Source organism: Geotrypetes seraphini, chromosome 8, assembly GCF_902459505.1.
Source record: "Geotrypetes seraphini chromosome 8, aGeoSer1.1, whole genome shotgun sequence".
In the NCBI taxonomy this organism is placed as follows: Eukaryota; Metazoa; Chordata; class Amphibia; order Gymnophiona; family Dermophiidae; genus Geotrypetes; species Geotrypetes seraphini.
In genome coordinates this window covers 157,127,381-157,150,534 of record NC_047091.1, presented here as the reverse complement: position 1 = coordinate 157,150,534, position 23,154 = coordinate 157,127,381, and the positions used below count along the sequence as shown (strand labels likewise).

General features: G+C 42.9%; 1 protein-coding gene and 1 long non-coding RNA gene across 8 annotated transcripts in view; one reads left to right on the top strand and one right to left on the bottom strand.

Moving 5' to 3' along the window:
* The window catches only part of KDM2B (lysine demethylase 2B), a 336,356-nt gene that overhangs the window by 250,760 nt on the left and 62,442 nt on the right, over positions 1 to 23,154 (bottom strand). For all 7 annotated transcript variants that reach the window (XM_033955541.1, XM_033955539.1, XM_033955538.1 and 4 more), the window contains one exon: positions 826 to 1,004. In XM_033955541.1, the coding sequence (XP_033811432.1) occupies positions 826 to 1,004 (179 nt within the window). The remainder of the gene's footprint in view (positions 1 to 825; positions 1,005 to 23,154) is intronic.
* Positions 998 to 22,170, top strand: LOC117365294. The gene is made up of 2 exons (XR_004540396.1): positions 998 to 1,187; positions 21,706 to 22,170. It is a non-coding gene; the product is annotated as an uncharacterized LOC117365294 (long non-coding RNA).

Sequence of the window (23,154 nt, the reverse complement as noted above, 5' to 3'; positions counted from 1 at the left end):
AATCTGCCAAATATTACTCTGGTCTTGTTAAGTGATTACAGAGTTTCTATTATTAGTCAAAAATGTATGCATTAAATACAATTATGATGTTATAGCCATGTTTTTTTAAGTGTAATGCCTAAAATGCTAGGTGTTTCCACAATTTTGGCCACTAATGTGTGTGTCTGTGAACCGAAAGCCCCCCCCCCAAAAAAAAAATGTTTTTTGTCGTATATTCCACAAAACTCAGCCAATTCTTAAGAATAGTGCATTGAGTCCTGAATTAAGTTGATTTAAATTGTTGTTTGGGCTAAGCTGAAGCAGAGCATCATTGAAAGGTCAAATAGGTCAGTGGCAGCCAAGACTGAGAGAGTGCCTTCGTGGAAAGGGAGAGTACATCAAACATCAGCTTAATTGAAACATATCAGAATACAAAAACTTACTTCTATACCACAGTACCATTGTGTTCTATGCGGTTTACAAAAGAAAAATAAGAAACAGTTAGATGAGATGTTTCAGTTACCTAAAAATCTAGCGAACAAATATGTTTTTAAATGTATCCTAAATTGTTGATAAGTACCTGAGGTCGCAATTAAAGAGTTCAAATCCTTATCCTGGAATGTTGCCTGGTAGGACAGAAGATGTTGGTGGTATTTTTTAAATCTGCATCCTTTAACAGATGGAAAAGTAAAAAGCGTAGGTAGTGTTGTGTGTGGTGCAGTAGGAAATATTTACATCGGCATCTATTTGGCTTCCCCACACAAGTGACCTGTTATAAAATTACCCTCATGGTGCTACTACAATACCATGCTATTTGTCATTTGAATATTTAAAAACCTGTCTTACCACAGTTGGACGCTTGATTACATGTTCCAGTTTGGTATGACTGAACTCGAGACTGATAACATTATACAACTTTTCTCTTTCAGTTTCTGGAGTCTCATAGTATCTCACAAACTGAGACAGGCTCATTTCTATGCCCTTCTGTGTATTGACATCCATCACATCCACAATTCTACGGCTTCCTGTGGGTAAACCAAAAACATTGCAACTTTCATTTCTCTGTGCAGCTGTTCAACCATTTCTTTCACAATGAGAAGGAATGACTCTGACTTTACCAGGCTTGAGACACAAATAAATAGCTCTTATTCTCGAAGACTGTTAGTTATGGGGCTGATATTCTAAGCAAATTATGTGTTTGCCGACAGGTAAGAAACACATAACTCACTTATCCTTATATTTTAAGCCCTTATGCGGATAAAATCTAGCTGTTTAACCCATTAAGGGGCCCTTTTTATAAACCATGTTGTGCTAAAATGCACATAAAATGGGAAAAAAGCTTACTGCAAAACAATACTTTGCCTGTCAGCACAACTCGTGCACTATTTATTTTTTTCTAAATATTTTTTGGGAGGGGCATGCCATGGGTAGAGAATGTGCCCTTTCTAAATATATTTCTAAGGTGCTCTTCAAATACCTTGTCCCACTTTAATGAGTACTTTAAATGGTTCTCTAAACATCTCAACAGACCTCAGAACCACCACTCCTCCGTCCCACAAAAGTGTCCCAACGGGGAGATTCAAGTGGTGAACTCCTCACCGGTCTGTTCAATTTAAATAATGTGCAATTCTTATTATATTTTTTTTAAAAGATTTTTAGTATTCACTTATCTCAGTAATGGTGAACTTTCAGTTCTCTATATAGGCTAGCGGTGAGACATGTTTCACGAGAGTTTCATCAGGGGTCTGCCCACCACCACAGTTATCCACCTCTATCCTTCTGTGTGATCTTACAAACACAGAAAGATAGAGGTGGATAGCTGTGGTGGTGGGCAGACCCCTGATGAAACTCTCGTGAAACATGTCGGGTCTCACCGCTAGCCTATATAGAGAACTGAAAGTTCACCATTACTGAGATAAGTGAATACTAAAAATCTTTTTAAAAAAAATATAATAAGAATTGCACATTATTTAAATTGAACAGACCGGTGAGGAGTTCACCACTTGAATCTCCCCGTTGGGACACTTTTGTGGGACGGAGGAGTGGTGGTTCTGAGGTCTGTTGAGATGTTTAGAGAACCATTTAAAGCAGTGTTCTTCAACCTTTTTACACCCGTGGACCGGCAGAAAAAAAAGAATTATTTTGTGGACCAGCAAACCACTGGGACTAAAATTTAAAAACCCCGTTTCCGCCCCATCTCCACGAGCTCGGTCCTCACAAATCATCTGATCCCATCCACACAAGCCTCAGTTATGATTTTATATTGAATGTATTTTATTAAAGTATAAAAAGAAACAATATTCTGTAGAATTGTCATTTTATAAATACAAATAATTCAGAGCAAGGATCAACAAAACCCCTGTCTCCCCTCCCCTTCACATATATCCCCTCTACTATCAAGAAAACTGAACAAGCCAAATTATTACAGAATGCTACACAGAAATATCATGCTAACAGAATACTGAAGTAACACATGACAGGAATAGTTTTAGGGGAGTGCAACTAGGGCAACTGCCCCCTGGTCAGAGAGCGCCCTAAGCCAGCTGGAAGCTAAAGAAGCACTGCCTGGGTTTTGCAGTCCCCAGTTATGTCTAACACCAGCTGTAGCAGGATATATATTTCAAATCTGATATATTCTAATCACAAAATAGAAATAAAATTATTTTTTTCTACCTTTTGTCGTCTCTGGTTTCTGCTTCCAATCTTTTTTTCACTCTCTTCCTTCCAGCGTATGCCCTCTCTGTCTCTTCAATCCAGCATCTGCCCCTTCCATCCACTGTCTGTCCTCTCCCCCTTCCATATGGTATCTGTCTTCTTTCTATGTCCCTCTCCCCTTTCCATCCAGCTTGTGCCCCTCTCTCCTTTTTACATGATTCATTCCAGCTTCACTGCTCTCTTCATTTTTATCTCTCCTACACCAGATCTATCATCGTTGTCCCTCTGCTTATTTTTCTGCTGACCCCTTCCTATCATCAATCTCTCTACTTTCTCATGCCTGTGTCTCCCCTTCCCCTCCTCTAATCTCTCTGCCAGCTGTTTCCTTCCTTTTTTCATTCTCCCTTCCCTCCTCCTCCTGTCCAGCAGTAACTCTCTTCCCTTCCTCCCCTCCCAGCAGCATCTCTCCGTCTCCCTCTCCAGTAGCAGCTGTCCCTTTTTTTTCCTTGCCCAGCAGCTTCCCAGATTCCTTTCCCTCCTCCCCTCCCAGAAGCATCTCTCCTTCTTCTTCTCCCTCTCCAGTAGTAGCTGTCCCTTTTTTTCCTTGCCCAGCTACTTCCCAGATTCCTTTCCCTCCTCCCCTCCCAGAAGCATCTCTCCTTCTCCCTCTCCAGTAGCAGCTGTCCCTTTTTTTTTCCTTGCCCAGCAGCTTCCCAGATTCCTTTCCCTCCTCCCCTCCCAGAAGCATCTCTCCTTCTCCCTTTCCAGTAGCAGCTGTCCCTTTTTTCCCCTGCCCAGTAACTTCCCAGACTCTGATAGTGGTTTTCTCCCCTCCCAGCAGCTCTTCTTACTTCCCAGCGCAGCGATTCACGAAGGCAGCCTCGGGTCCTTTGTTGGGTCGCGCCGCCTCTGAGGAAAGAGGAAGTTGCATCATCAGAGGCAGCCGCGACTCAGCAAAAGCCCCGAGGCTGCCTTCGTGAATCGCTGCGCTGGGAAGTAAAGGAGAGCTGCAGAGAGGGGAGAAAGCCACTGTCGGAGGCTCCCCAAGATCTCTCCGGCCCAGCGCATGCTTCCGATGCTGATCTTGCCGGTCCTGCGCGGACCGGCAGGAAGTTGAAATGAGTCAATCTTGCCGGTCCTGCGCGGACCGGCAAAAATTTCCTGCGGACCGGCGGTTGAAGAACTGTGATTTAAAGTACTCATTAAAGTGGGACAAGGTATTTGAAGAGCACCTTAGAAATATATTTAGAAAGGGCACATTGACTTTCTAAGGCAATAATCGGCCATACATTTGCAGGCTGAACGGGTAGAGAATGGGCATAGATGCATTATCTAACTAGCATGTTCACATAAGTGTGCTAACTGGCTAATGCGAAGTTAATGCAGGAGCACTTAGCACCTCCTAAATAGAAAGCAGCGAGTGCTCCAGCATATGAGCCCCTTTATCTTTAAAATAAAGGGCCAGCTTTGGGAAAGAGCAGAAGTAGAACTGGTAATTATCCATTTTGTGGTGATATGCACCTGCTAGACTGCCTAACTTATAGATTCCAAAACACAAAAGAACCCCTCATCAATACTGGGCAAGTTTCTCAAATAATATCATCATGTAACTAACCTTTTCAGATAAGTGGTCTACTGTTAAACAGCTTTAGTAGAGCCGTAACATTTGCCACTCCAGTAGAAGCAAGATTCCTTGCTCCATGCAATGTGTTATGATAAAAATTCAAGCATCTTTCCAGCGACATTGTACCGCTGTTGTGGCGCCTTGCTGAAGAGCTTATGAGCACATTTAAATATTTAAAAGCCTTTAAATGTTACATGATGATATTATTTGAGAAACTTGCCCAGTATTGATGAGAGGGGGGGTCTTTTGTGTTTTGTTCTATTTTGAAAGTATTGCCCCCTTGAGTGGACTGTAATTCAAAATCCCCGGTCTGTGTGGATCATAACTTATATATTCAGCAGCACTGCTTAAACCATTGTATTGCAAACTGTGTGCCGCAGTGAGAATCCGGGTGTGCCACGAGACGCCGGCGAGGAGGAGAGGAACCGGCGCTGGCTGACTGCTTACAGGATGTGCCTCTCACGGTGTGAGGCACATCCTGTAGGCAGTCAGCTGGTGCCTCTCCTCCTTCAGCACCCCCCCACCGGCATAATAATTGCAGGCTCAGGGCCCCATCTGGAGGGATTTCACGCATGCGTGGATGTCGATATGATGATGTCACACATGCACGTGATGTCACTGCGCTGACTTCCACACACTTCCAGATGCCCTTCATCAGTGGCCATGAGTTTAGTGTGCTGCGGATTTTAAAAGTTTGCAGGACACTGGCTTAAACAGATAAAGCTGCTGAAAATACATATTTGGGACAATTCTATAAATTGGTGCGTCAGTCTAAGCATCCTAATGCCATATGCTTAACGCCAAGATTCCATTATAGAACACTAGAATAAATTTACATCCTCTTTTGTCATGCCAACGTCAGGCTTAAGTTGGCACATGTAAGTGCGCTAAGTGATGTGCATAATTTATATCATTCTATAATCTACTATGGCACCTGGGAGACACGCCTATGACCTGCCTTTGTTCTACCCATGTGTACATCCTCCTTGTAGTTAGGCTGGACAAGTCTGATCTATACCCTAGAGGAAAGGAGGGACAGGAGAGATATGATTCAGACGTTCAAATACTTGAAGGATATTAACGTAGAACAAAATATTTTCCAGCGAAAGGAAAATGGTAAAACCAGAGGACATAATTTGAGGTTGAGGGTTGGTAGATTCAAGAGCAATTTTAGGAAATTCTACTTTACGGAGAGGGTGGTGGATGCCTGGAATGCGCTCCCGAGAGAGGTGGTGGAGAGGAAAACGGTGACGGAGTTCAAAGAAGCGTGGGATGAACACAGAGGATCTAGAATCAGAAAATAATATTAAATATTGAACTAAGGCCAGTACTGGGCAGACAGTCTGTGTCTGTATATGGCCGTTTGAGGGAGGATGTGCTGGGGAGGGCTTCAATGGCTGGGAGGGTATAGATGGGCTGGAGTAGGTTTTGACGGAGATTTCGGCACTTGGAACCCAAGCACAGTACCGGGTAGAGCTTTGGATTCTTGCCCAGAAATAGCTAAGAAGAAAAAATAAAAAAAAATTTAAATTGAATCAGGTTGGGCAGACTGGATGGCCCATTCGGGTCTATATCTGCCGTCATCTACTATGTTGCTATGTAGATGATTTGGATTTAGTGCACACCTTTTCAGTAGTAGATCATGGTGAATTATATTCAGGTACAGCAGTTTCACCTCGGTTTGTTTGCCTGTAGAGAACAAGTTACAAAAGTACCCATATAATTTTAAGCAATTTTCAATTGGAAACCACCCAGATAGTTTTGCCTTTAAAAGTTGGCTACAAGGTCTACAGGTATTTTGCAGGAAAATTTGTTACTGAAAATCACTTTCAGTAGGGATAATTTTGTAATTGGACACAATAGTATATAAAAGCATTTTGGGCTCCTTTTACTAAGCTGCGCTAGCGGTTTTAGAGCACGCTAAATTTCCACACACGCTAGACGCTAACGCTAACCCCACGTAGCGGGGTACTTAAGTGGGCTCTTATAAAATAGCCCAGGGGTTTAGGCAGCCAGAGCTGCCGTCAATCCCTCCCTCACAATGACTTTGTGCAACTAGTTAACTAGCCCACCCCTCCCCTTTCTGGTCCTCTCTGCAGGCTTACCTTAGGTCCCCGGTAGTCCAGCGGTGAGGCAGGGCAGGAGCAATCCCTTTACAGTCCTGCCCATCAGTCTACGTCAGGGGTAGGGAACTCCGGTCCTCGAGAGCCATATTCCAGTCAGGTTTTCAGGATTTCCCCAATGAATATGCATTGAAAGCAGTGCATGCAAATAGATCTCATGCATATTCGTTGGGGAAATCCTGAAAACCCGACTGGAATACGGCTCTCGAGGACCGGAGTTCCCTACCCCTGGTCTACGTAGTAAAACAATGGCTGCTGCGAGATCCCACAGCAATCTTCACAAGACTGCGAGTCTCACGAAGGTTGCCACGGGATCTTACAGCAGACATTGTATTACTGGCTGGACCACTGGACCACTAGGACAGTACTGGAGGCCCGCGGTGGGTCCAGGAAGGGGGATGGATTGGCTGGCTATTTGGCTGCAGGTCTGTCAGACAGGAAGAGAGGGGAGGAGGGGTCGTTTCTGCCACAGTGCCGGTATATGAATATAAACCATCGGTTTATATTTGAGTCAACCTTTTTCCCTCCTTTTTGGGAGGAAAAATGGTTACCTTGGTTTATATTTGAGTATATACAGTACAAAAGACATACACAGCACACCCACGATGAATATGCATAAGATAAGTTTACATGCACTGACTCTACTGTATACAGATCTCATGCATATTCATTGTGGTATCCTGAAAACCTGACTGGCTAGATCTGTCCAAAGGACTGAGTTGAGAATCCCAGGTCCAAAGAGATCTCATCATAATCCAACTGCTAAGCTGGCATCCTATGTTTTGTTGTGCAATGCTTGTCATGCTGTCACCTTGCCACATTTGTCATGTTATGCTTTACTATGCTTTGTTATGTATGTAAACCTGTAATCCGTTCTGAGCTCTCCTGGGAGAATGGGATATAAAACCAAATAAATAACTCTGAAAATGTTGCAAAATACTCTACAAAAGAAAGGATACTGTGTGATCCAGTTTTGCACTGGACTTTTCCCCCCTACTGAAAATACTGAAAAGTTATTTCTATTTAACACTGATAAATGTGTCTCATAACAGACTCAGTACACACAGGCCCCAGCAAAAGCTTTCATCCAGCAACCTCAGCATCTCCTTAAATTCAGCAATGGGTTACAAACATTACTAGTCAGAATTCCACTAGGGGGCACTCAAGAGCAGAGCAAACCAAAAAAGGCCTTTGAATAAAAAGTTCACAAATATTAATTGTGCCTTGCAATGGACTCCTGAATTTTATCTTGTTGCTCCTAAGGTTCTTAACAAAACACAGAAATTCCTACAAACCTATAAAGCTTGACCTGCAGTTTTCTTTGTCTTTTTTTAGGATTACCAACTTCAAATTCACCCAGTGCTGGGTTTAGCATTGTACACAGGGGCTTCTAGTCTTGCTTTTCTTAGGGAATTTAATTGGGGAATCAGAACTGTAAATCCCTATATGCAACAGAGTAAAAGTTAGGATGCGTTAAGTGCAAAACCCTTGTGATAACTGACGAGAGCATAGTTTTGATGAATCTAGGGCAGGATTGTGATAAATATGTGCGTTTGTTCTGTTCTTATCACTTTTCGGAGAGCTATCATACAGTTAATAGAAACCAAATTTCTCTATCATATATTAATGGTATTCTGCATTATTTGTGTGCCGTTAGCTGCACCTCTTGAAGTAATGATAACCAGTGGCGTAGTAAAGGGGGGGTGGATTGCCTCGGGCACTAGCACCTCTCATTCTTGCCGCCCCCTTCCGTGTACCTCTTGAAGTGTTTGCTGGCGTGAGCAGCACCTTACATCTGCTGCTCACGTCGGATTGACTTCCTGCCCTGACGCAGCCGTAGAGCGAAACGGTGGCATGCCTCGTCAGTTAGGGAGATTGAAATCACAGACAGACCACAGCAGCGTGTATCCGGTAGCACAACATAACCAGATAAGTTTACTTGTTCTTTGAATAAATGTTCAGTTAAGAATTTTCACTGCATTTATTTTGCCAACAATTTAAGAATAACATTCTGAGGGGTTTTTGAGCCTATGAAGTAACGTTCCTATTTAGCATTGCCACAAGATTCGCTCTGGTGGCGTGCGCGGATCTGAGGCTTTTCCCTGTTCAAATAAGCAGTCTATAATTAAACAGATCTTTTTTACTATTTAGTAAATAATGTGATTTGGAAGAGGTATATTGTTGAAATCCCCAACCCCCCTGCGTCCAGGAGCCCACCAGGTACACAAACTTCAGCTTTGACTTTTTATGACTGCAGCAAAAGCACGTCAACATCTGTTCCAAACTTCACAGATCTCATTTCAGTAACCTTAAAGGCAATGTCTGAGGCACATATAACCACTTAGGAAAGATCACCATCTTGATCAAGGCTATGCGTCCAATTAACAAGAGAGGGAGATCCTTCCAAGCTTGCAATTGCTCCCTGGTTTGTTGCAAAAGCACCTCCACATTGGCTGAGTATAAGTTCCTAGGGGACAGTGGTAAGTTGATGCCAAGATATCTAAATGAATTAGTCACCCATCAGAGTGAAAAAGTAGGCCCCAAATGACCCTTTAACTCCTCCGATGATGCTAGCGCTTCTGATTTAGTTAGATTTAAATCAAGACCTGCAAAGTCGTTGTATTCAGAAATATTTTCCATCAAAGCAGGCCAATATTGACAGGGCCTCGTAATGTGTATCAAAATGTCATCCACAAATGCAGCGAGCTTGAAGCAGTGAGAACCAATCTGTACTCCGTGGATATGTGGGTTTGCATAAAGATCCTGAATTAAGGGATCAAGAGACAAAACAAAAAGCAGTGGTGGCAAAGGGCAGCCCTGACATGTGCCTCAAAAAATCTCAAATGGTGAGCAAACATCATTCACATAAAGAACTACTCTGGGAAAGGCGTAAAGCACCTTTATTGCAGACACAAAGCACCCCTCGAATCCATAATGTTGAAAGGTATTGTAATCCCAACGAACACGATCGAATGCTTTTTCTGCATCAAAGCTTATCAACACAGACGGGATCCCCAGTCAGAATCTTGCGCCGATTCTTAGCTATGGATCTTCCTCTGACAAAGCCCATCTATACTTCATGCAAGAGCCGAGGCAATACCTTTGCCAGACATTAGTCAAGACCTTCACCAATAATTTAACTTCAAAATTAAGCAGTAAGATAGGTCTTTAGGAACTAGTTTGAGTAGATCTTTCCCGGCTTGGGTAATACTATTATTTGGGTAACATTTAAGTATTTGGGCATAGCCTCTGCATTGATCATGACAAAATCTTTGTCAGCGAAGGGACTATATGATCTTTCATGAGTTTATAAAATTCAGCCCAGTAACCATCCAAGCCAGAGGCCTTTAGATAAGGGTTCTGCATGATGGCTAATTCTACCTCCTCTTCCAAAACCGGAACATTAAGAGCTTCCCTTTAGTAACTAGAATCAAACTGCCTAGATATAAGCCTCCAGAGAGGCCTGTGTTAGGTGGGGGAGCATATAAGACTTCATAAGAATCTGGAAAGGCCTCGCATATCCTTTGGTCTCCCTTATGGGATCCTTCCCTCCTGATTTTAAAGTTAGGATTTTATTTTCCCCCCCTTGCCCCCTGGGAAATCAATCTGGCCAGCAGCCTACCACTCTTATAGTAGGCCATGGATTTCACCGTGCATTGATGTAACCATTCGATCAATGTGGCTTGCAAAGAAAGCAAGGATTGCTTATTTGCCTTAGCCGGTTGATGACCAAACCTTTGCCATGCTATCCTTACTTGATGCATCAACGTTAAAATCTTCCTGTCTCTCGCCCAATGAACATGAGCTGCATAGCCCATCATCTCTCCTCTCAGTACTGCTATAGCTGTTTTCCAGTAAAGGACAGGGTCACCAACATGACCCCGATTATGAGTAGCATACTCTGTCCACCTAGTGATCAAAAACTCAGAAAAACCCAGGGCCTTGTTTAACCATAAAGGGTTTGACCGATAGGCTCTGTCTCGTATATTAAATTCCACCCAGTCTAACCACACCCAAGCATGGTCGGAAATTGCATTTTGTATTGTAATAAACAAGCTCCGTGATACAAGAAGGTAATCTATACAGGACTGCAAACCATGCGCCTGAGACATATGGGTGTAACGTGTTCCTGCGGGGCAGAACTCTCCACACATCAATAAGATCCAGGACGTTACATAGTTAGGAAAGTCCACTAGCCACCGAAGAACAACTGGTTCCAGCATAAGAAATCCCCTCCAAAATATGAGGAATCTGATTCACAGATAGTAAGATCTTTTGCAGTTGATCATAAAAACCTTTATCATGCTAATTCGGTGCATATATGTTCCCCAATAACACAGATTTCCCCACTATAGTTGCTGTGCAAAAAAACAAAGCAGCCTCCCGAATCAAACGCCCTAATCTGAATTTGAGTGGCCACCCCCCTTGCGAGAGTATAGCTGTCCCACATTGCTTCCCCTGAGCTGAGACCGCTACATGTTTCCACCCACCTTGTTTTCAATTTGGCATGTTCGATGTCCTTAAGGTGCATCTCCAGGAGCAAAACCACATCTGCTTTAATTCTCTTCAGGTTCTGCAAAAATTTTGAACGTTTCACTGGGAAGTTCATTCCACCCACATTCCAAGTAACTATGCGGACCATTATATGGTCGTGATAATTTGTACCAACCAACAAAGAGGTATCCTATTCCTCTCCCCAGGAGACCATCCCGGCCTCTGGCCCCTCAGGAGCAGAAACTCCACCACCCTGACATCTGTAAGATTCCAGCGCCAGTCCACAGGAGAAAGACCCCACTGGACAGCCGTCTCCGTTCCTGCAAAAAAAGAAAAAAAAAAAAAAAAAAACCAACATCCCTGCAACACACTCCCCAACCAGAAACTCTTTCTATAGCTCTCCCTTGTCCAATCTCCCCCTTCCCATTTTCTCTCCAGCCCACCAGTTCTCATCTAGACAATGGGTCACCCCCAGTGCCTACCTTTCTCAAATCCTATGAAGAGACCTATCCGCCCCCTCCCCATGCTCCATTTATAAAGGCTACATCCTATCACCCAAACCACCGCTGTCCCCTAACACCCGGGGCTTGAGCATGGGTAATTGGAGCTGCAGTTGCCTATTAAGCTGCTAGCTTTCACTCAAGGTGTGCAAAATAACAAAAACATGGAAATGATGCATAGGCTGTGAAGCTCAGTGGCAGGGCCATCCCGGAAGACCAAGCCCATGCAAAAACAATCCTTCTGTCAAATCATGCAACAGCCTCCCCATATGACTTCTCATTCTCCTTCCTCCTCCAGATCCCACCAAACACACATCACACTCATAACTACTCCAACATGCATACAGGTCTGGTCATAACCTAGCACCGATCCCATAATCACATTCAAAGCCCACCCTTTGTAAGAAACAACCTAAAAAGATGCTCAATCAAACAATAGCCAGCACTCCCCCTAGGTGAACTCCCTCCCACAGCAAAGCAAACAGGTCTCATGGCCCAGGGCTGAGTCTTCTACTGGCTGGCCTTATTCTTAACCCCATAAACCCAGCCAAGTTACGGTCCAAGCCAGTCCAATGGCTCTCAGAGATGTTCCCGATGAGATCTGCGACTCAGCTCCTGTTCACCCAAGCCTGCCTGTGTCATGTCCATCCAGCAATTCAGCACGTGGCCCAAGAGCATCAAATAATTCTCATGCTAACAGGATCCTAATCGAGAATCCTGTTATACTCACTGTTCCACTGGCTCTATCGGGTTGAGCTCCCTATGATGACCTCTGTTCTTCCCCATCCCACTTTTCCCAGTTCCCTTCAGCGTCTGTTCCTCTCCAACCCACCTTCCCTCCCTCTCCCCCTTCCCTAGTTCCCGTCTGTCCCTCCACACCCCATCTTCCCCAGTTCCCTTCAGCATCTGTTCATCCCCACCCCACCTTCCCCAGTTCCCTTCAGCATCTGTTCCTCTCCACCCCACCTTCCCTCCCTCTCTCCCTTCCCCAGTTCCCTTCAGCATCTGTTCTTCCCCACCCCACCTTCCCCAGTTCCCTCTAATGTCTGTTCCTCGCCACCTCACTTTCTTGCCCTCCCTCTCTCTTCCCCAGTTCCCTTCAGCATCTGTTCCTCCCCACCCACCCCCAGCTCCCTTCAGTGTCTGTTCCTCTCCACCCCACTTTCCCTCCCTCTCTCCCTTCCCCAGTTCCCTTCAGCGTCTGTTCCTCCCCACCCCACCTTTCCTTCCTCGCTCCCTTCCCTTCAGCGTCTGTTCCTCCCCACCTCACCTTTCCTCCCTTTCTCCCTCCCTTCCCTTCATGGTGGGCGATTTCTAAATTTCCTTCCTACGAGCAGCCGGTGCATTGAAGTCGTATGTGGTTGCCATAAAGGTAATCTCTGACGCAACTTGTCCCTGAGACATTCCGCTCATTGGGTTTAAGTCTCTCTCATCTGTACCCTTCTCCTCTACGGCCAACTCCAGACTCTGTCCTTTCTATTTTGCTGCACCGTATGCCCAGAACAAACTGCTTGACTTGGTACATCAAGCTCCATCTCTGGCAGTATTTAAATCCAGACTCAAAGCCCACTTCTTTGAAGCTGCTTTTAATTCCAAACTCCACCTACCTACTAAGCACCAATATCTGTCTTATCATTTCCTCTGTAATTCCCCCAACTGAGCACTGTGTCTAGATGCACCTTCTTGTCTAGTTTGTCTATCTTGACTAGACTGAAAACTCTTGAGCAGGGACTCTCTCTTCTATGTTTTGATGTACAGTGCTGCGTTTGTCTACTAGCACTATATAAATAAGCAGTAGTAGTAGATTTACTGAGCTTTATTCCCATAATGAATAGATAAAGAAACATTAACATAGTAAATGACAGCAAATAAAGATCTGAACACTCCATCCAGTCTGCCCATTAGTTATGCCAATTAAATACTTGATTAATTTCACTTGTCTCTTCTTTGATATTTCTGGGTCATAGACTGTAAAGTCCACCTGGTATTGTCCTAGGTTCCAAATGCTGAAGTTGCCGTCCAAGCTCACTCCAGCCTATCCAACCATTCTGTTTGCAGAATATCTACATAAAGTCTAGCTAGTAAGATCCTCATGTTCCAAGTTAGTGGAGTTCCCATTGATGCCCTCCCCAGCCCAGTCCTACACCAAATCATCACGTATGGGACATAGACCGTGCAAGTCTGTCCAGTACTGGCCTTAGCTCTTTAATTTATATTCTTCATTTTCTAATTAGAGATCCTCTATGTTTATCCCACACTTTTTTCAATTCCATCACCATTTTCCTCTCCACCACTTCCCTCAGGAAGGCATTCCAAAAAACCCTTATAACTCACACCCAAAGTATGCTGAGGGGAAGGGAAGGCTAGGAATCTAGAGCAGTGCTCCTCCACCCTCTCCTGGAACAATAACAAGCCTGTCAGGTTTTAGGATTACTTCAATAGATATGCTTGAGATGGATCTGCATGCAATAGATCCCGAGTGAATTCAAATCTAACTCATGCGTATTTACTCTAGCAATCCTAAAAATCTGACTGGCTAGGTGTTGTTTTCAGGAAAGGGTTGAGAATCAATGATCCAGGATATAAAATAAGAGAAAAAAATTGTCCATGTACCATACAAAAACCTAACATCCCTCACACCAGCTGGTAAGAAATGCGCTTGGCAGTGGCGTACCAAGGAGGGGGGGGGGGGGCGATCTGCCCCGGGTGCAAGCCCTGAGAGGGTGCTCACGGCCTTGGCGTCCAGTTCCCCCCCCCATCTCCGACATCCGGATTTTCCCCCAGCCCCCACGCACCGTTTGCGGTGGAGAAGCAGCCTGCAGCTGGATCGCGATGCCAGCAATCCCTGCCCTGCTTCCTCTGACGTCAGAGGAGGGGCGGGACCGCGGTGGAGGAAGCAGCGCCGAAGCAGCGCAGGGATCGCTGGCATCACGATCCTGCTGCGGGCTGCTTCTCTACCGTAGGTGGTGCGGGGAGGCCAGGGGGGCGAGCGGTCCTTGTCGGGGCATCAGGCCTTCAGGGTGGGGAAGGCAGGCAGGCAGGCCTTCAAGGTGGGGGACAGGCAGGCAGGCTTTCAAGGGAAGGACAAGCCTTCAAGGGGGGATAGGCCTTCAAGGGGGACAGACAGGCAGGCCTTCAAAGGGGGGACAGGCAGGCAGGTAGGCCAGGGGGACAGGCAGGCAGGCAGGCCTTCAAGGGGGGGACAGGCCTTCAAGGAAAGGGATAGGCCTTCAAGGGGATCAGGCAGGCAGGCTTTCAAGGGGGGGACAGGCCTTCAAGGGGGCCAGGCAGGCAGGCCTTCAAGGGCGGGATGTAGACCTTTAAGGGGGGGGGACAGGCCTTCAGGGAGGGGGGGCCCTGGTATGGAAGTACACAGAGGGAAGGGGGGGCTCAAAGAGATGCACATATGCCGGACTTTGGGTGGGAAGAAATAATGGGTCTGAAAATAGAGGAGAGGGAGAGAGATGATGGACCATGGTTTTTAGGGAGGGTAGGAACAGAAAGGGAGAGAAGTTGGACACAAGGGATGATGTAGAGGGGGGATAGAGATACTGGATAGGAGGGTAGTTGGGAAAAGAAAGGGAGAGATGGTGGACCCTGGGGTGGTGGGGAAGGAGGGAAAGATGCTGGATGAAAGGCTGTTAAAAAAAAAAAAAATCCTATTTGACTGGGGCGAATGAAGTCGCTGGTGATGTCACACTTGCCTCGTCAAACTGTCCTGCACCGGTGTGACATCAGAAAGCCAACAGACGTAGAGAGAGGCAGGAGCAGTCTCTCTGATCTTGCAGAGGCGCACCTGAGAACCTCGGAAGATGAAATTAGCAAATAAAAGTTAACACCTTTGCTTTTTCTACACAAAAAAAAAAAAAAAAAAAAGAAAGGGTATTAAGAAAAGATGGATCTGTGGAGGGAGATGAAAAAAGGAAAGATGCCAGAGGGGAGGACAGGGAAGGGAAACGGGGAGGACAGAGATGGCAGATGGATGGTTAGCATGCAGAAAGAAGGAAGAAAGAGACCCTGGCAAGCAAGTTATCAGAAGACAATCAGAGCCTTGGACCAACAAGATTTGAAAAATAACCAGACAACAAAAGGTAGAAAAACTAATTTTATTTTCTGTTTTGTGATTACAATATGTCAGATTTGAAATGTGTATCCTGCCAAAGCTGGTGTTAGACCGCAAACGTGAGCTAGGATTTAACAGAAAGAGGAAAAGTCCTTTTTATTTCTTTATTTTATTTACACCACAGCGCTAGTGTGGTTAGGAGAAGCCGAAGGGGGGGTGAAAAAGCTATAAAATAAACCTACCAGGATGTTTGAAAAAAAACACCCAATTGGGCAGGAAAATTGAATCGAAAAACCAATTCAGTAGGCTGAATCGAATCGAAATTTTTTTTCCTGAATCGGGCAGCACTAGTTTGCACTACTGCCTTAGACTTTAGGACCTGGGATTGGGGAGAGATGGTATCCTCAGTACTTTATAATGCAAGTGAAACGAGGATTTGGTCAGACTTTTGAAGGGTCTGCAGAAGAAAAATATTGTATAGGTCGGGGACATGAGACAGCAGGAAACGGGAACTTTTCTTCCTTTTATTTTTGGGAATGGCAAGGCTGAGGATGTCAGAGAGTTCAGTTAAAATATGTGCTTTATAAGAAAACATAATAATGTGTTTTATAAAGTTTATAAGCATTGCTGGCCTACCCGGTGGTGTTCCTAATGGTGGTGGTGGTGGCAGCGTGTCAATGTGTTGAGAGGAAGAGGTGGTCTGGGTAATTCTGCTGAGCAAACTCCGGGCCCATTTCCACCCCCCAGTTAGTCCACTCCATTCAACTGGTTCACACACCGAGTGGGTCTTTGGGTGTTGTGCCTGGGTAGTTGTTTTGGGATCTCTTCTAGTGGTTTGTCAGTATCTCCTTGTGGTCCAAGGAAGGAAACTTTGTTAAGCTTAGCATTGACCTTCAGAATATGTTTGTAATAGTGCTGCTTGTGTGGCATTAGGCTATGTAGTGATTGAAAGAAAAAAACCAGACCTTTGCACATTTTTGCACTATATGGTGGGTGTATGAGGAGATTCACATTTCCTGCACAGCTAAGTCCTTGTGAAATTACCTTGTTCTTTCTGTATTTGACATCTAGCAAGGTCTCTGTTTGGAAGGAAAGATCTAAGCTTAAAAATGAAGTGGCCAGAAGTTATGGTAAAAGCAGATCGCGTTGCTGGTTTTAAGAAAGGTTTGGACAAATTCCTGGAGGAAAAGTCCATAGTCTGTTATTAAGACATGAATGAAGTGTCTGCTTGCCCTGAATCGTTAGCATGGAACGTTGCTACTCTTTGGGTTTTGACTAGGTACTAGCGACCTGGATTGGTTACCATGAGAATGGGCTACTGGGCATGATGGACCATTGGTCTGAACCAGTTAGGCTATTCTTATGTTATGTTCTCATCTGTAGGGGCCTTTGTTTTCACTTCTTATTTTAATGTATTTTTTTTCTGGGAACTTATCAGTATTTTTTATAATGGGAACAAAAATGGAAGAGAATTAATGTGTGTGAAATGGGGGGGGGGGGTTGTGGAGTAACTAATTTCTTCAGCTAAATAATTCAGTCCACCTCAACCAGACATAGGAGAACTCATGTACCATTCACACACCCTCCAACCAAAATCATCAAAAGAAAAAAAACTGTTCGACAACCTCCTAACACTCGACCCCCAACTCTACAACCTATTGACCTCGACCACAGATTACAAAACCTTCAAAAAAAGAAATAAAAACCCTTCTATTCAAAAAACATATAAAACTGAACTAACACAATCAGAACTGTCCCAAGCATCATCTGCAACTACTCCATATGTACTTCTGATGTCATGACAATTCAGATATAATTTTTGTTATGTTACGTTATGTTTGGAATAATGGTTACATATATGAGGTTCAATAAAATAAAAATTTCACTGCCTTTTTCTATTATGACCATTTATTCCGTTTCATGGTATTACAAAAAATATTTTTTTACATGGGGGGGTGTCAAAAAATGATGGGCCCCGGGTGCCACATAACCCTAGGTACGCTACTGGCTCTTGGTCTTGTGATATATTCTTTTACTATTGGAGAAGTTCACAGACTTTCAAATTTAAATATAAGGAAATAACCTTTTATAACCCTTTAGGCAACAGCCAAGCCCTTCTCTTAAAAAGAGTGGAAAATGCAAAAGAACAAAGTCCCTGAACTGTAATTAGATAATGCTACTGCCTTGGTTTTCTTTACAAGTCTAGAGCCCCAGCTCTTGTGGCTCTGAGTCATTCTCAGTATCTTTTAGATGCCAAACTGCAAACTATAAGCAAAGAATGGAAATAGAAATAAGATATGTGCATTCAGACACGTATAGACTTTTAATACTAGTTTTCCTCTTTGCCTAATTATGAAATGGTTCACACAGTGGACTATATTCAAAAAGGACCCCCCACTCTGTCACTGCCTAAAAAACAAAACCTTCTGGAATAAGGCCTTGTGTAAGCCACTCTACCAGCAAAATAAGAACTGTGTAGTAGTCCAGATTTATTCACTGCAAAAGGCAATGACAGCAAGTGTTGAGTGAAACTACTAGCACTGGTGCAGAAGTATTACAGAATGAGGCTTGGAAAGCAATGAGAGAGGCAATTGGAGTGCCAGAAAGAGGCTTGGGTACGCCAAGAGAAGCAGCCAGAGCACCAGACTGAGGCTTGGAACACTCGTCAGTTGAATACCACCCAAAAATACTGCAGGAGGCTATTGGGGTTGGGAGGAAATGGAGGACTGTGAGTGAGTAAGCGACTCCTGTGAGTAAGAATAAAGATGGAAATGATGGGGATGGAATGGATCTTAGCAGGGACAGATGGATATGGGTTAGATTCCAGTGGGGATGTGTAAAATTTCTGTCTCTGTACAACTCTCTTGTTAATATGCACTTTCTTCAATAACAGAGATAATTTTAGCTGTGAATGGAGGGAGCACTCCTGGGGTGGGGACTGAGCAAAGCAAGCAACCATTCACACATTTTGGCTCCGATTTTATAAAATCCATCTAAAGTTAGGTGCCAATATCGGCACGGATTCTATAAAACTTAGGTGCCCATTAGGTGGCGCTCAGCATCCTAACATTTAGGCATCCCCAATTTATGCCAGGGTTTTCTTCATCTAAAGTTAGGTGCTGATATTGGAGCCTAATGGCACCCAATTCACAAAGAGGCACCATGCCCACTTTTAGTGTAGATGCCTATTTTTTTTATAGGACTAGTTAAGCAACTTTCAATTAAGTCCAATTAAAGCCCATTGTGAGGTGCTGAGTGTCAATATTGGCACCAATTAAACCTATTAATCAATTGGGCAAAGATATTGGCACCTGACTTTAGGCAAACTTTACAGAATCGGGGCTATGTCTTTACAGGCAGTCCCTGGGTTAAGAACGAGTTATGTTTTTAAACCTGTTCTTAAGTTGAATTTGTATGTAACTCAGAACTTGTAGATTTTAAGGTGCTTGCTGCTTACCTCTGCTCCTACTTGACAAAAAAGCAAACTATCCCTACCAGTGTACCCTCTAAGGTACAGCATCACAACCACACATTGTCCTTAATGTGGCCATGCATCATTCCTGAATCTGCTGCAGGAGATTTATAGGAGTCTATGCCACTGGAAATACTGCTCATTGAAATCAAATGAAGCCATGACTGCATTCTTAAGTATGAGTCGTACTTAAGTCGGGTATCTGTAACTTGGGAACTGCCTGTATTATAAATCTATCTGTGTTGTTTTAGAATGCAAAATTACCTGCTGAGAAACAGGTGCAAAAACTTTGCAATTTTCTATCAGACACAGTTCACTACTGCTGCAAACTCCACAGGTTAAAATTACAGGGTTTACAGGAATGTAAGAAATAAAATATACAGCATCCAACAGTGGAAGCCCCTCCAAAAAGTCCCTAAAACATGCTTGTCTTATGTAGAACTAGGTCAGTAATTTAGAGATTAATTCATTTCTAACCCCCTGTGTATATGTGAAACAGACTGTGTTGGTGAGATTGCTTTGAAGTATATCATGATAAATTTTACTGCACATTGGTGGAGAAGGATGATGGAAAAGGATGACCGAAGAAGAGTTATCCGACGCATCAGGAATAAATCAAAATAAGTCCAATAATTTATATAGCTGATTGAATACTGAGCAGTTATGGACTAAAATGTGCTGATAGGAACTATAATCTTAAAATATAATAATTTTAAAAAAAATTTAAAAAAATATTTCTTAGAAAATATATTTGAGAATCTATTGAAACTTAAGTGATCCCAACAAGTTGAATTTTGATTTACAGGGGTATGGCATCATGCTGTGCTGCCATGCTTATCATGCTGCCATGCTTATCATCAAGATCTAGTTTTAGGACTGGGGAAGATAAGGCTAGCTATCAGTGTGTATGAGAATAAATAATTTACCAGAATAAAGGGTGAGAAAAAAAAAAAGAGATAAGAGATTTGTTTCTGTGCACAGGTGTGGTTTGAATGTATTTCTTTGGTACTGGATGTGAGTGATATAAGTGTCTGGAACGAGAAGACAGCCCTCTGAAGTGTCCGAGTTCCTACAGACATTATCTTTCCTACCTGGACAAAATGTCTGAATTCATACTTGTTTTAGTGATTGTCTGTCTTGATTGAATTGCATGCTCCATGATGTACTGACTGTCCATTATAGGGGTAAATTTTATGAAGCATTTTAAAGGCATAAAGCATGTTTTATTCATGGAAAATGTCTCTTAAGTGGCTATTTATGTCTATATGAGAAACTGGAGATAGCAGCAGATTGCAGTTGTAGACAGGGTCAGAATACAAATTATTTATTGAAGGAAACTCCTTAAAAGATCTCACAAACACAGCCTCAGTTGGCCACATTTTACTCAAAACAAGGAACAAGAGTCAGGAAAGAGCACAGTCAATACTGCAGAAAAAAACAGTAGTTGGGCACAAAAGACAGAAGCCAGAATGTGATATTATCCAGAGGCTCCCCCAAAGTGTAAATACTTCTTTCAGTGTAGAGCCTGACAGGGCAGGGCATTTAAATATAAACCCCCCAACCTGGTTTATATTCAAGTTGATTTATTTATTTATATTCAAGTTTATTTATGTTTTATTTTATTATTTCTATACCACTTATACCCTAAGTGATTTATATTCAGGTACTTTATCATGTTTATGTTTATTAACATTTGATATACCGCTTAGGCATATTACAGATCTAAGCAGTTTACAATAAAATACAGGTACTTAGAGCTTTCCTATCTGTCCTGAAGGCTCACAATCTAGCTAAAGTACCTGAGTAAACAATTATTAAAATAGAAAAGATATAAAAAAATTCCAAGAATGGTGAGGGGAAAGGTACAATTCAAATAATAAAAAAAAGATAAAATTAATAAAAAGAATAAAATTAAAATATACAAATAAGTTAAGAGATTAGAGATTGAGCAAAATAAATTCCAATCTGGTGCTAAGTCCAATCATCAATCCGGTCCAATGGTGCTCCACATCCGCAAGGAAGGATCGACACAGAGAAGTGATGGTGGGCTGTGGGGCTGTCCCTGCCAGAGGTGAACAATGGCGGCAATCTGGGTCCAAGAGCAGAAGGTAAAGAAACCGGGAAGAAGAGGCAGGCCACGAAAGGTCATCCAACGCTGTCACCAACCTACTACACACCATCTAGGCAGGCCCCACTGAAGCAAGCCAACAACACAGCCTCCGTCAACTGTCCTTGGTCCTGGCCTGCCAGAAGAGCGGTGCACAACAATCTCCAGCGCTGGAAGTGCAGTCATCAGGTACAATGCATTCCTGCCAGCATGAAAGGGACGCTGCGGTCCCCAAGAATCACTTCAACACAGGGCCCGATGCAAGCAGTGGCATCCACAGAGAAGTCAACAAGCAGAAGATGAGAAAAGAGAGTGCAGGGCAGAACTGGGTCCCAAACATCCTATCTGTCCCAGTGGGCTAGTTAGCACAAAAAGAGCAGCAATAGATTTTCCGGCTGAAATCCTTGAGTCCTCAGAGCCTTAATAATAATTTGGAATGGCAACATTTTTATTAAAATCATGTAAGAATCAGAGTATAAAATTTATAATATGAATGAGTTTCAAAGACATCTGGATGAATGACTGAATCTTGATCCAATAATGTGAGAAAGTCTAGAACATGTGAAACTTCTGTGAACACCATCTTGTTTTAGATGATCCAATTTAACAAATGAGTCTAAAACACATGATTCACTTTTGAATTTCTAACGTTTAAATAACACGCTGGCGCTATTTTGATTTTTCACAGGACAGCAGATCAGGTTGCTGAATGCCAAATTGAAATTGGGCTGCTGTGAAAAATACCCTGACGCAGTGGGGAAGATTGAACCCCACGAAATGCAGACTGCGTTGGTTACTGGAGAGCGACCAGAAGAACAGACCTCAAATTTTGAGACTGAATGCACTTTATTGAGAGCTGAATACACTTTATCAAAACAACTAAAGATAAGTTGAATGTTTTATCTCTTATTTAGATAGAGAAGTGTTTGTAATTGTGAACAATCCTTAAATTGTGATCAACAGAGACCGAACTACTGTTCCTGATTCAGTTTTTTATCATCTCTCTAGCAGAAAATTATTAATAATATTATTTGACTGAAGATACATACAGGTACAATATTAAGATTTTTTAAGAATAAAAAGTAAAGATGAAATAAAAAAGGGAAAGAATAGAAGGATTAGAATAAAAAGAAAAAAAAAAAAGCAGCTAAAGGGTTTTTCTTCTTATGACTGAATAGTGAGTTGGGTGAATATATCACCTTTTGTGACCCGTATGGGTTAATGGCTCTTTTCCCTTAAAGAATATTAAAGCAGTGAAAAGAAAAAGAAAAAAAGGGAAAATATTACGAATATAAAACACCTGCTAAGTAGGTTGATAATTATAGTGGATTGCATGATTGTGATTATTATATTATATGAATCACTATCCCCATCTTTTACTAAGGTGCACTAACTGATTTAGTGCACGCTAAACACTAACGCGTCCATAGAATATAATGGGCAAGTTAGCATTTAGCACACGCTAAAAGGACCCCTAAGTATATTAGTGTAAGCTTATAAGGAAATTGCCAGAATGAAAAAAAAAAAAAAAAAGAACCACTGGGTATAAATGTGTTTTGGTTATGATAGAAAAAAAATTAAACTAAAATAAAATGATCTATACTATGAGTTTCCCTGAATCATTATTTCCTTCCTTTGATTTGAATGGAAACATGTCTTTTTCATATCTGCTACTCACATAAGGCTTTACAGAGTGATTCCATGAATGCAACTATCCTTTCATCATCACATTTCCTCTTCTCTGTTCACATGTGATTCAAACTGCAGGCTGCACTTGAGACATGTTCATTCAGCCACCGCTTGGGTAGATGGGCCTCCAGCCAGAATCTGATGCAAGGATTTCATGGCATCCTCTACAAGACGAAGGCATTCTTTCGAAACTCTGTTTTGATTTGTCTCATTTCAGAGAAAGATTCTACTAGAAGTCAGCTGATAAACAGGTAAAGAAAAAGAAACTTTCCAATGTGTGAAGAGCCTTCACCCAGATGCAATGCTGGTAGTGCTGGAGCACTATCCTTTCTGTATCACAGCAGAGATCCCACAATTACTTAAAAATATAGTGATAGGACATGGGTCAGGCATGCTCTAGTCATGACATCTATTGTCCAGTATCCCCCATTTGGAGTAAATCTGAAGT